Source organism: Felis catus, chromosome C2 (assembly GCF_018350175.1).
Source record: "Felis catus isolate Fca126 chromosome C2, F.catus_Fca126_mat1.0, whole genome shotgun sequence".
NCBI classification, from domain to species: Eukaryota; Metazoa; Chordata; class Mammalia; order Carnivora; family Felidae; genus Felis; species Felis catus.
The window spans coordinates 158,364,006-158,378,123 of record NC_058376.1 but is presented as its reverse complement, the minus strand read 5'-3'; the positions used below and the strand labels follow the sequence as shown (position 1 = coordinate 158,378,123).

The 14,118-nt window shown below is 41.6% G+C and overlaps 1 protein-coding gene and 1 long non-coding RNA gene across 21 annotated transcripts in view; one reads left to right on the top strand and one right to left on the bottom strand.

The window, feature by feature from the left end:
• Positions 1-1,043, bottom strand: part of LOC101099651 (zinc finger protein 660) — a 32,192-nt gene extending 31,149 nt beyond the window's left edge. For 16 of the 20 annotated variants that reach the window (XM_019811045.3, XM_045037996.1, XM_045038001.1 and 13 more), the window contains exons 1-2: positions 907-1,043; positions 279-360 (exon numbers count right to left, since the gene is read on the bottom strand). Coding sequence is in view for 3 of the 20 variants with exons in the window: in XM_045037993.1 (XP_044893928.1) it covers positions 279-314 (36 nt within the window). In the remaining 17 variants the exon portion in view is untranslated. Of the gene's footprint in view, positions 1-278; positions 361-615; positions 796-906 lie in introns of those variants that run through there. The other 4 variants (XM_045037991.1, XM_045037994.1, XM_045037992.1 and 1 more) reach the window with 2 other exon arrangements.
• On the top strand, positions 904-13,784 carry LOC102901724. Its single transcript, XR_006585739.1, has 4 exons — positions 904-1,041; positions 4,157-4,281; positions 5,992-6,139; positions 13,459-13,784. It is a non-coding gene; the product is annotated as an uncharacterized LOC102901724 (long non-coding RNA).
• The last annotated feature ends 334 nt before the right edge of the window (positions 13,785-14,118 follow it).

Here is a 14,118-nt window from a genome sequence, read left to right as displayed (position 1 = left end):
TGATTATTGCCTCAGTGGGCCCACAGCACCTTTTTCATTCAAACCTCTGCTAGAGCACTTCTCACACTGTGTTTGTGGTTTACACTGCTGTCTCCCCCACTTTGTGGAAGGACTCAAACGGCAAGGCTGTTTCCCAGTCTTCTTTGTATATAGGTGTGCGTACAGGGCATACAGTGGTAAACATTTGCTAGACAAATGAATGTGACTCATTCAGCTGATACTGAAGTGGGGGAAAAGTTGTATCCAGTTTATACACGTAAAACTCTGAGAATCAGCACCTTCATTGTAACCAGAGCGTCTAGGCTAGTCACCATGCAACTCAGGAACCTCGGTAAGCTACTTCTCTCTAGGCTTCAGTTCCTGTAAGGAAAAAAAAAAAACACAAACAAACAAAACACTTTAAAATAATCCGTTAATTCCGCTCTGAAATCCCACACCTGTAGAAAGTTCTGATCATTTTCCTACTTCTCTAACAGTTCCGAATGCTCAGCAGCTAATCTCATCTGCACTTTTGAGTCTCCAAGTGTCACCTGACGTTTGAAATTTCGAGACTGTCTCTCACTTCTGACGCTTCCTATTGTCTTTCAATGCAAGGTTGGGAAAACATCCACCTACATTTCGCGTTAAACCAGGGCTTCTGCGGCGCCGCTCACCTGGCCACGTCTGCCCTTTTCAACCGCTGTACCGGCAGGTGCCCGGCTCCTGGCCAGGCACGGCTGATCAAGGGCACTGGACAAAGAGGAGGCTCTATAACCGGCGGCTTCCCGTCACAGGGACCCGCCGCCGGCCGCGGGGGCGAAGCGTGGGCCGGGCCGGCGTCGCCGATCAGTGCTGCCGGCGGCCGCGGCTCCAACCCAGCGACCCCGGCCCGGGCAGCACCTCCCTCCCCGTCCCTGGTCCGCTCACCGGGGTAGTGTGGCGGTGACCCCTGGGTGCGGGACACAACCGTGGCCCGCAGAAGCGAAAACAATGGCAGAGCCGGAAGCGAGAACAAGGCCCACTTCCGGCCCCTCCAGGATCCCGGAAATCTCTGTGGCGAAGGTGGGCCCGCTTCCCTGCCCTCGGAGAAGGGGGGCTGGGAAGGGTTGGGGGGGAGGCGTGGCGGGACCGTGGTCGCCAGTACAAGCTGCTCCCGGGCCAGGCCGGGCCACCTTAGAAGGGAGAGAGGGCGGAGACTCAAATGAGGGCTCAGGCTGCGCACTTGCTCCTCTCAGAGTATTCATCCCGGGTCGGCCCCTACCCCTTCTGCTGACCTTGGGAAATAGACCCAACTTCTGAGACTTTTTGTCATCCGAAAAATGTAGAGCGTAAAGTGTGCCTCACTGGGCTAGGAGTGCTGACAGGAGTAACATACAGATACTACATAGCAAATGGCCTGGCGTATCCTGAGCGTTCAGTTATTATTACATTATATGTGATACCCAGGGCATTTTCACCCAATCTGAGTTTCACTGAAGTGAGCAACAGGGCATCTCCTTCTTACTAATGAAGAAACAGGCCCAGTGAATGATATTTTGGTCTATGGATGTGGTTAATCTTTCCTGAAACAGTCCTAGCAATCTATGTCCATGGAAAGGTCCTTAGGGAGTGTGGAGCAGCAGGTAAAAGATGGAAACGTATGGAGACAACATAATATAGATGCATTTCTCTAGTCTAGTATCTGGGAGGCAGGAGTTACCCAGGTGGTCTTCACATGGAAGAATGGTTTGCATATAGAAGCAGGTTGTGAACAGGTCCTGCTGCTAACATGATTGAGTAGGCCCTGAAGCCACAATCTCTAGGTGTAATGGCCATGGGTGAGGGGCAGAAGATAAGATCAGGCCCTTTCCCATATAGTTAGCTATATCTTATGTAGCTTATTGTAGCCCAACAGGTGGGTCATTTACAGGGTGCAAAGTAACAGTCTCCTGGGCTATCCAAGCATCACCAATATCTCAAGAGTTTCTGGGCCCATGTCTGGACTTGATATGAGTCCCTCAGTTCCATGAACAAGCCAGGACAGAAAAAGACATCAGAAGACCTACTGCAGAGTCTAAAGAAAAGTCTAAAAGAAGTCTTTTGAAGTAGTCTTTGCCCACTTGGCCTAGAGTGGCCTTCTGATAGCAAGATCATCCTCTACATTTGGAAACCTCACAGGGAGGACTTGGCCATCTCATCCTAGCTTCTGCTTGGCATTGCCATTGGATGTGGCCCATTGGTCCATTAAGTCCTCAGAGACTCAGGGTTCTTAAACAAGAAATTTCTTAATTCCAGACCAAATGTGTCAGCTTCAGTTTTCAGGTTTCCCTGACCATGTGTTGTCCTGCAGTTCTGGCTGCTTAGGAGTGTGTAGGAGACTCAAGAATCTGGAAAACAAGATTGAGTTCTTTTATTCCTCAGAGCTGTTTCATGCCTAGGTGGTTGGCTTTCCTAGTCAGCTTTATCAGGGCAGTGTGTCTAAACTTCATAGGTCCCTCTGTAGCCAGCAGTGTGGAACTGATATACCATGACTGGATTGAATCCCAGTGAGGAAGACATCTCCATGCTGCCTCCCATATAGCATCTTGGACACTGGCATTTGGGCCAAAAAACTCGGGAGATCTGAGGGAACACTACCCTGACCTCTTTGAGAAACCATCACACTATCTTTGTTATGAGAGCTAACAGAAAATGTAACCCAAATTCTAGATGCTTAAAGCAGAACTCATCATCTCTGAAGCTCCACGCATGTTCCCATCACCGTGAAAGACACTGTCATTCACCCAGAACCCCAAACCAGAACCCTGGATGCCATACCATGGGTTGGGTGACCATAGCCAAGTTACTTAGCCTTTCTGTGCTACAGTGCTGCATCTTCCTCATCTGTAAAATAAAGATAACAGTAGCTAAATCATAGAGTTAATAAGAGGACTGGATGAGATAATATATAAAAAGCACTTAGAATGGTACCTGGCAGATTGTAGGTATAATAGGTGTTTTCTAGTATGTTTCCTCCCACTTCTTCATCCACTGTATCCAGATTACTGCCAAGGCCTGCTGAGTCTTTGACCCATTTGTATGTAACAACAACAACAGCGATGACAATAACAACCTTTTGATTGAAGGAGACCACAAAAAGAGGAGCACAGTCAGGTCTGGTGATTCTCTGTCCCTAAACTGCTCAGACCTTGTCACATTATCTATGTGGACAGTCTCCTTTTCAATAGCCAAGAACTCTTATACATCTTAAAAATAAGGTGTGTCCCTAGAAATATGGGCAGGAACATCCAGCTACTGTGCTTGAATGGGAGTGGATAGGGCCCAAGAGCAGAGAGACTCTCCTATTACCTTGAAAACTTCTACTTGTTCTTCAAGACTTACCCGAGAAATCCCTTTCTCCAGGAAGACTCCCCTATATCCCATCTCTCCACCTGGATTAGGTGCCCCTTCCTTTGTGTTCCTGTGATGGCCTGCCATATATTTGTAACACTGTGTTAACACTGTTTACTTGTCAGCTTCCTGCACTGTACAGTAAGCCCTATGTGAGCTGATACCATGTTTATAGTTGAGTCCCCAGGCACAAACTTCAGGCTTGGCTGTTTTTAGTATTTGTCTTCTTGGTTGGAAGAAAAGGTCAGGCCACCTTTGTTTCCCTGGTGTCCAGCACAGAGCCTGGTCTAACCACTAAGAAATATGTCCTTGATCTGGCTTGCTGTGGAAGACTTTTTAATCAGAGAAGGAAAATCATAGGACTGGGTTGTGATTGCCAGCTACACTGAGAGGCTTAGAGGGAAAGAGACAGGAACATCCCTTATATCTGCTTTGCAATTCCAGTGCCTTTGTAAGATAGAATCGTTAGTTTGCAGGTGAGGCTTGGCAAACATCCTGCTATCTGGGAAATATTTTACCGGCCAAAAAGGGCAAGGAAGACTTTGAATTCAGGTCTATAGCCATCCCCTCCTCTTTCTATTGCAAGATGCTATCTTTCTCTGACCCTCATTCATTACTGTTCGTTATTACTCTATTCCTTCCTGCTAATGGAGTTCCAGGTCCTGTTAGGAGCATGGTGGGGGGCGGGGGGGCAGTGACAGTAACAAAACATAGCTTTGAGGTAGACACAGGGGCGCTGCATGAACTGTTTTCCTGAGTAGAGGCCTCAGGGAGGCCCACAATCCTACTTACTGGAAGCAAATCCCAGGCAGAAAGACCAAGGAGATGAGCAGGTCTCTGAGCTGCCTACATGGAACTGGAAGTTGTTTCAGGGGCCCGAAGAACATGAAGGGATCACTTCCCGGTGCTTCCTTGGTTCAGGACTCTAACCAGGTGACTGCTGGTAGTGTGGTGGTTGGGCTGGGCTGGGCTGGGCTGGGCTGGGCTGGGCTGGACTGGGTGTGCCATTTCGGAGCCCTGCAGTGGGAGCTGCAGTCTTGGATTGTGTCCGCCCATTTTTGGTGCTGATATTGACCCTCACAACTGACATAGATGGGGATACCCACCCAGAAAGCGGTGGGGACGATCCAGGGATCCCAGCACATTAGCAAAGGCATTTAATGGGAATGCTGACCTCTGCCTCCATGCCTGGTACCATCCCAACTCACTGTGCTTCCTTTCTGGGAATCCAACCCAGTAGTCTTAGGAGAGCAGGGGCTATACCCCCTGTACTCTGTTCTGGCTAAATCCCTGCTCCAGGCCTGTCATTCTGACCTCAGCCTTCTCAGCCTACCTCCAGCTCACCCTCTGGCCCTTCCTGCTGCAAATCTGCAAAGTGCAAAGAGCATTTTCAGGTCTCATCCTACCCACAGTTCCCAGCCACCAAGGTTGTTGGCAAGGACCAATGGATTGCACGAAGGATCCTTAGAGTCGGTAGTCTGGCCACCACCTTTTTTTTTTTTTCCTGTTAAAAAAGTGGGTTTTTTAAAATATAATTTATTGTCAAATTGGTTTCCATACAACACCCAGTGCTCATCCCAACAAGTGCCCTCCTCAATGCCCATCACCCACTTTCCCCTCTCCCCCATCCCCTATCCACCCTCAGTTTGTTCTCAGTATTTAAGAGTCTCTTACGGTTTGCCTCCCTCCCTCTCTGTAACTTTTTTTTCCCCCTTCCTCTCCCCCATGATCTTCTGTTAAGATCCATATATGAGTGAAAACATATGGTGTCTGTCTTTCTCTGACCAACTTATTTCACTCAGCATAATACCCTCCAGTTCCATCCACATTGCTGCAGATGGCCAGATTTCATTCTTTCTCATTGCCAAGTAGTATTCCATTGTATATATAAACCACATCTTCTTTATCCAATCATCAGTTGATGGACATTTGGGCCCTTTCCATAATTTCGCTATTATTGAAAAGTGCTGCTATAAGCATTGGGGTACATGTGCCCCTATGCATCAGCACTCCTGTGTCCCCTGGATACATTCCTAGCAGTGCTATTGCTGGGTCATAAGATAGTTCTATTTTTAATTTTACGAAGAACCTCCACACTGTTTTCCAGAGTGGCTGCACCACTTTGCATTCCCACCAACGGTGCAAGAGGGTTCCTGTTTCTCCACATCCTCTCTAGTATCTATTGTCTCCTGATTTGTTCATTTTAGCCACTCTGACTGGCGTGAGGTGGTATAGCAGTGTGGTTTTATTTGTATTTCCCTGATGATCAGTGACGTTCAGCATCTTTTCATGTGTCTGTTGGCTATCTGGATGTCTTCTTTGGAAAAGTGTCTATGTTTTCTGCCCATTTCTTCACTGGATTATTTGTTTTTTGGGTGTGGCCACCACCTTCTTATTTTACAGGTGGGGAAATGGGACCACAAGCGATATGAGCCAAAATTTCCTGCCTCTCATTCCAAAGATGTCTCTTTTTCTGAGCCAATGTCCATGACCTTGATTCTCCTGAAGCACCATTTGGTCTTGGAAATAATAAACTTGACATTGTTGGTTATAATATTTCAGTTTCTGAGTTTGTTGGACCTCAGATTTGAAATCCAAGCTCTTCCAGAAGTGTCTCAAACATAGACTGGAATTTCTTTCCAGCCCTGTGAGTATGACGGACCTAAGCTCTGCCACTTACCATCTGGGATTTGTGACAACTTATGTATCCATTTAGTCTTAAGTCTCTATGTGTGAAATGGAAAAAAAAAAATCGATGCCTGCTGACATCTCCAACTTAGGATTAAGTGAGGTAAGTTGTGAGCTTTGGCATGTCCTATACAAACATCTATGTAAGAAACGTCAGATTCTAGGAGGGAGATAGGGGAGTAAGACTGGACCTTGAAAATATGAAGGCAGATAGAGATGACTAGCGAAAGGCAATATGTGAAACCCAACATAGGAGAAATGCAGAGAGCCAAGGGAAGGTTTGATCTTGAAAGGGATCACAGACAGCCTCAACGGAAACAGCATTGAGTTGAGCCTTGAAGTTGGATTTAGACAGATGTTGAGGGAGAGGAGACAATATGATCAAATGTTGAGAGAGACACATTTTAAGGAGGGGGGTAATCATTGTTTCCATTCAGGTTATTTCCTGTTATAAGCTGTAGAAAATTAACAAAAAAGTGATGCAATCTCTAGTTTTTATGTGTAAAATCTCTATGCCCCTAAACCACCATAATATAATCTCTCTTGATCCTGTTCTTTTTTTAAAAAAATATTTTTAAAAATATTTTTGAGTTTTTTTTTTTTAATTAAAGTATAATTAACATACAGTGCTATATTAGTTTCAGGTATGCAATATAAGATTCAACATTTCTATACATTGCTCAGGGCTCACCACAATAAGAGCACTTTTTTTTTCCTTTGAGAATAGAAAGACATGTTGGATCAAAATTTTCCCTTTTGTCTGAGTTTATGTTCCCAGTAGCCCAAATATATCTTAATATTTATTTATTTTTAATATATTTTTTAATTATTAAATTTTTGTTTATTTATTTTTTAATTTACATCCAAGTTACTTAGCATATAGTGCAATAATGATTTTAGGAGTAGATTCCAATGATTTATCCCCTATGTATAACAAACAATTCTTATCCCAACAACTGTCTTCCTTAATACCCCTTACCCATTTAGCCCATCCCCCCACCCATAACCCCTGCAGTAACCCTTAGTTTGTTCTCTGTATTTAAGTCTCTTATGTTTTCTCCCCCTCCTTGTTTTTATATTATTTTTGCTTCCCTTCCCTTGTGTTCATCTGTTTTGTATCTTAAATTCCACATATGAGTGAAGTCCTATGATATTTGTCTTTCTCTGACTAATTTCACTTCATAACACCCTCTAGTTCCATCCAGGTAGTTGCAAATGGCAAGTTTTCATTCCTTTTGATTGCTGAGTAATACTCCATTCTATATATATACCACATCTTCTTTATCCATTCATCTGTCAGTGGACACTTGCGCTCTTTACATACTTTGGCTATTGTCGATAGCGCTGCTATAAACATTGAGGTGCATGTAACCCCTTTGAAACAGCACACCTATATCCCTTGGATAAATACCTAGTAGTGCAATTGCTGAGTTGTAGGGTAGTTCTATTTTTAATTTTTTTAGGAACCTCCATATTGTTTTCCAGAGTAGCTGTACCAGTTTGCATTCCCACCAGCAGTGCGAAAGAGATCCTCTTTCTCTGCATCCTCACCATCTGTTGTTGCCTGAGTTGTTAAGTTCAGCCATTCTGACTGGTGTGAGGTGGTTATCTCATTATGGTTTTGATTTATATTTTCCTGATGATGAGTGATTTTGAGCATTTTTTCATGTGTCTGTTCACCTACTGGATGTCTTGTTTGGAGAAGTGTCTATTCATGTCTTTTGCCTAATTCTACACTGGATTATTTGTTTTTTGGGTGTTGAGTTTGGTAAGTTCTTTCTAGATTTTGTGTACTAACCCTTTATCTGATATGTCATTTGCAAATATCTTCTCCCATTCCATCGGTTGCCTTTTAGTTTTGCTGATTGTTTCCTTCACTGTGCAGAAACTTTTTACCTTGATGAAGTCCCAGTACTTCATTTTTGCTTTTGTTTCTTTTGCCTCTGGAGACGTGTTCAGTTAGAAGTTGCTGAAGCTGAGGTCAAAGAGGTTTTTGCCTGCTTTCTCCTCGAGGATTTTGATGGATTCCTGTCTTACATTTAGGTCTTTCATCCATTTTGAGTTTATTTTTCTGTATGATGTAAGAAAGTGGTCCAGGTTCATTTTTCTGCATGTCGCTGTCCAGTTTTCCCAGCACCACTTGCTGAAGAGACTATCTTCATTCCATTGGATACTTTTTCCTGCTTTGTCAAAGATTAGTTGGCCATACGTTTCTGGGCCCATTTCTGGGTTCTCTATTCTGTTCCATTGATCTGGGTGTCTGTTCTTGTGCCAGTACCATACTGTCTTGATGATCACAGCTTTGTAATACAGCTTGAAGTTTGGGATTGTGATGCCTCCTGCTTTGGTTTTCTTTTTCAAGTTTGCTTTGGCTATTAGGCGTCTTTTGTGGCTCCATACAAATTTTAGGATAGTTGGTTCTAGCTCTGTGAAGAATGCTGGTGTTACTTTGATAGGGATTGCATTGAATATGAAGATTGCTTTGGGTAGTATTGACATTTTCACAATATTTGTTCTTACTATCTAGGAGCATAGAATATTTTCCCTTTTTTGTGTGTCTTCTTCAATTTCTTTCATAAGGTTTCTATAGTTTTCAGTGTATAGATTTTTCACCTCTTTGGTCAGATTTATTCCTAGGTATTTTATGATTTTTGGTGCAATTGTAAATGGGATCAATTTCTTGATTTCTCTTTCTGTTGCTTCATTGTTGGTGTATAGGAATGCAACCGATTTCTGTGCATTGATTTTATATCCTGCGACTTTGCTGAGTTCATGGATCAGCTCTAGCAGGTTTTTGGTGGAATCTTTTGGGTTTTCCATATACAGTTGTCATATCATCTGTGAAGGGTGAAAGTTTGACCTCCTCCTGGCTGATTTGGATGCCTTTTATTTCTTTGTGTTGTTTGATTGCTGAGGCTAAGGCTTCCAATACTGTTGAATAACAGTGGTGAGAGTGGACATCCCCGTCGTGTTCCTGACCTTAGGGCGAAAGCTCAGTTTTTCCCCATTGAGGATGATATTAGTGTTGGGTCTTTCATATATGGCTTTTATTATCTCAAGGTATGCTCCTTCTATCCCTACTTTCTTTAGGGTTTTTATCAAGAAAGGATGCTGTATTTTGTCAAATGCTTTCTCTGCATCTATTGAGAGGATCATGTGGGTTCTCTATTCTGTTCCATTGATCTGGGTGTCTGTTCTTGTGCCTTGTCCTTTCTTTTATTGATGTGATGAATCACATTGATTGTTTTGTGGATATTGAACCAGCCGTGCATCCCAGGTAAAAATCCCCCTTGGTCGTGGTGAATAATTTTTTTAATGATATTTTTTAAGATATTAATCTTGTTGAGGATTTTTGTATCCATGTTCATCAGGGAAATTGGTCTATAATTCTCCTTTTAAGTGGAGTCTTTGGTTTTAGAATCAAGGTAATGCTGGCTTCATAGAAAAAATTTGGAAGTTTTCCTTTTGTTTCTATTTTTTGGAACAGCTTCAAGAGAATAAGAGTTACCGCTTCCTTAAGTGTTTGGTAGAATTCCCCTGAAAGCCATCTGGCCCTGGACTCTTGTTTTTTGGGAGATTTTTTATTACTAATTAGATTTCTTCACTGGTTATGGATCTGTTCAAATTTTCTATTTCTTCCTGTTTCAGTTTTGGTAGTTTATATGTTTCTAGGAATTCATCCATTTCTTCCAGATTGCCCATTTTACTGGCATATAATTGCTCATAATATTCTCTAATTATGTTTTTATTTCTGCTGTGTTGTGATGTCTCCTCTTTCATTCTTGATTTTATTTATTTGTGTCCTTTCCTTTTTTTTTTTTTTTATCAAAGTGGCTAGTGGTTTATCAATTTTGTTAATTCTTTCAAAGAACCAGCTTCTGGTTTCAATTGATCTGTTCCACTGTGTTTTTTTGGTTTCAATAGCATTGATTTCTGCTCTAATCTTTATTATTTCTTATCTTCTGCTGGTTTGGGGTTTTATTTGTTGCTCTTTTCGAGTCTTTAGGTGTAAGGTTAGGTTGTGTATCTGAGACCTTTCTTCCTTCTTTAGGAAGGCCTGGAATGCTATATATTTCCCTTTTATGACCACCTCTGCTGCATCCCAGAGGTTTTGGGCTGTGGTGTTATCATTTTCATTGGCTTCCATGTACTTTTTAATTTTCTCTTTAACTTCTTGGTTAGCCCATTCATTTTTTAGTAGGATGTTCTTTAGTCTCCAAGTATTTGTTATCTTTCCAAATTTTTTCTTGTGGTTGATTTCCAGTTTCATAGCATTATGGTCTGGAAATATGCATGGTATGATCTTGATCTTTTTGTATTTGTTGAGGGTCTTCTGCCCATTTCTTATGAGGGTTATTTGTTTTTTGAGTGTTGAATAAGTTCTTTGTAGATTTTGGATACTAACCCTTTATCAGATATGTCATTTGCAAAAATCTTCTCCCATTCTGTAGGCTGTCTCTTAGTTTTGTTGATTGTTTACTTCCCAGCACAGAAGATATTTATCTTGTGAAGTCCCAATAGTTCATGTTTGCTTTTGTTTCCCTTGCCTTTGGTGACATGCCTAGTAAGAAGTTGCTCCAGCTAAGGTCAACGAAGTTGTTGCCTGTTTTCTCCTCTAGGATTTTGATGTTTTCCTGTCTCACATTTAGGGCTTTAATCCATTTTGAATTTATTTTTGTGTATGGTGTAAGAAAATGGTCCAATTTGATTCATCTGCATGTCACCATCCAGTTTTCCCAACACCATTTGTTGAAGAGACTATCTTTTTTCCATTGGATATTTTTCCTGCTTTGTTTAAGATTAGTTGAGCATATATTGTGGGCCCAGAAGGCTTTCAAAAAGCTATGTTATAAGAGACAACTTCACCAGAACTTTCTCTTATATCTTAGAACTATGCATATGGTCACCTTTAATTCTAAGAGAAGTGAGGAGACTGATTACTCTTAGTTTCTTGCCTCTAGAGCAGTAGCTCTATCCAATAAAAGGTTCTTTGATGATGGAAGTATTCTATATTTGTTCTAATAATATGATAGCCACCAGCCATATGTGGTAACTGAACACTTGAAATGTAGCTAGCTAGTATGACTGAAGAAATGAATTGAATTTTATTTTATTTAAATTACCTAGTGGCTAGGTATGCCTAGTGGCTACCATATTGTATAGCTACAGCTTTAAAATAAAAGAAGTCAAGGAGAAAAGGGGTTGGAAAAGATGAGTAAGCCAACCTAGAATATCTTCTAATGTACTTACATACATTAAGATCAGCTGATACCTTTGGACTTTGTGCCACCACATTAGCGTCTGTTACACCCCATGCTTTCTCCTACATTCCTCCTTTCTGCTCCTTGATATAGTAAAAGTTGGTAAGAAAACCAAAAACAGGGAAGCTTAGTAGGAAGCTAGTGCAGTGGAGTAGATATGAGACAATTACTGCCTGGACTGGAGTGGCGTGAAGTAAAGGGAGGATATAAGAGGCATTCTCAAGGAATAATCTGTGGGAAGGAGGGGGGAATCACAGTTGTGAGAGGTAGTTGTGAGGATGCCAACGTTGGAACTGTGGCATGAGGAAAGAGGATTAGTTTTATAGGAAAAGAAGATGAAATTTAGACGTTGACTTTATGGTGCTGAGGGACATCCAAGTAAATTGTCCAGCAAGCAAGAAAAAGTGTGTGGGAGGCTTCAGGAGAGAGTTTGGAGTCCTATTTTTCAGAGGCCTGTGGGAGTATATATGGAAAGCCAATATCTTACTTTACCATGTGCCTAATCCATCAAAAGTGAAATCAGCCAGCAAAAATGTTTTTATCTAACCAAGTTAAATATCAAAAATATTTGAGGAAAATATGGCAAAGAGTATGTTACAAGAGATGCAGGAGGAGCTGAAGCCCTGTACCAAGTGAGAACAAAGAACATGTGATGAATTGCCACAATCAGCCTCATTCATAGGATGGGCAGGGGGCAGCATCTGTGCTGTCAGTTTGCCATTTTTGACATTCTTGTAACTTTGTACACAAATAGTCATTTTGCAAACAAACACTTTCAGAGCAGGGTGTCTGTTTATCTCTGACTATAATGGGCATGTGAAAGAAATCCTTATAGAATAAAATTTAAATGGTTAAAAGAACTATTTCTGTTTATCTTTCACCCACAATGTTTCCAATCCTCAGTTCTCTGTTTTCATCAGATTTCAACATTTCACTGACCAATCTTAGTAGTCTAGTACCTTCAGAAGTTTATTTATAAAAGTAAATAAGATTGGAAGACAATTATAGTAATTTTCATTCTCCTATGTCAACAGATACCACTTAAAAATAGCTTCCCATTTTGAAAGAATTTAACATTCATAAGAAGTTATATGAATAGTATGGAGAGTTCTCATAGACCTTTCAGCCAGCTTCCCCCAGTGATAACACCCTGTATAGTTGGAATTCATTGTCAAAACCTGAAAATTGACACTTATACAACACCATCAACTAAGCAAAAATCTCATTTGGATTTCACCAGATTTTACATGCAATCTTTTTATGGGAGGGTTTTGGGTGTAACCTGAATAATGGCTCCCCTAAAGATATCTACATTCTAATCTCTGGAACCTGTGAATATTACCTTATGTGGCAACAAGTGTTTTGCAGATGCCATTACATTGAGGATTTTTGAGATAGGGAGATTATCCTGGTTTATTCACATGGGCCCCAAATAGAATCACATATATCATTTTAAGAGAAAGACAACAGAAGATTGACACAGATTGAAGAGGAGAAGGTAATGTCAACACAGAGGCACATTGGAGTGGTGCAGCCACAAAGCCAGTGGTACAAACCACCAAACCAATAATGACTGTTACCAGAAACTGGGAGAAGCAAGGAACAGTCTGCCTCAGAGCCTCTAAGAGAGTACAGCCCTTGCTAACACCTCGATTTCGGTCCAGTGAAACTGATTTTGGATTTCTAGTGTCTGGAAGTTACATGTAAGAGAATAAATTTTCTTTCTTCCTCCCTCCCTTTCTTTCTTTCTTTCTTTCTTTCTTTCTTTCTTTCTTTCTTTCTTTCTTTCTTTCTTTCTTTCTCTCTAATGTTTATTTATTTTTGAGAGAGATAGAGTGTGAGCAGAGTGTGAGCAGGGGAGGCGGGGGCAGAGAGAGAGGGAGACACAGAATCTGAAGCAGGCTCCAGGCTCTGAACTGTCAGCACAGAGCCCAACGTGGGGCTCAAACCCACCAGCTGTGAGTTCATGACCTGAGCTGAAGTCGGTGCTTTGCTGACTGAGCCACCCAGGTGCCCCAAGAATAAATTTCTGTTTTAAGCCATTGTTATACATTGTTATACCAGCCACAAGAAACTAATATCAGGTGTTGTGAACCTGTGTAAAACCTCTGAGCGTGAGAGACTATATTTGGGCTAAAACTTCTTTCTGTTTTTGAAACAGGATATTGAACTGGACAAAACCATATGACTAAACAGAGGACTGCTACACTCACATTCTGGATAAAAATTGGACACTCTGCAAAAAAATTTTTTCCTAGTCACTGTCACACTGTACGCAGAAAACCAATGGATGGCCAAATGTAATTGTACCTTCCAATCACAGTCTTTGGAAAACAACTTGTGTAAGTTTCCTGATACCTCTGCAATTTGCTGATACATAAGCCTGGCTTTTACTCCTCAGTGGGACACAGTTTGGGTTGCTACCCAAATCAGTGCTCCCTGAATTTCAATTCTGAAAAATCAAATAAATGCTTTTGTTGTATTTCAGTTATTCCTCTTTTCTGGGTCCCACAGTGTATAGTAGGAAATGTTATTAAATGTATCAATTCATGTAAATACCACCATGATCAGTATATAAAACTTCCATTACCATAAAGAAACTCTTTTATGCTACCCCCCATCCCCTTCATTACCCTTATATCCATTTTCTCTTCAGTGAGACCTGGACCTGAATTGCCAGCCCTTTATCAACCCCTCATTCCTTTTGACATGTCAGTGGTAATTCTTCCACAAATCCATATGGAGAGAGAAATCCACTTGGCTCAGGGGGCTTATTTCCTCCCCTCATAGAGAAATGGTTCAGCAGGTCTGAATCAACTTA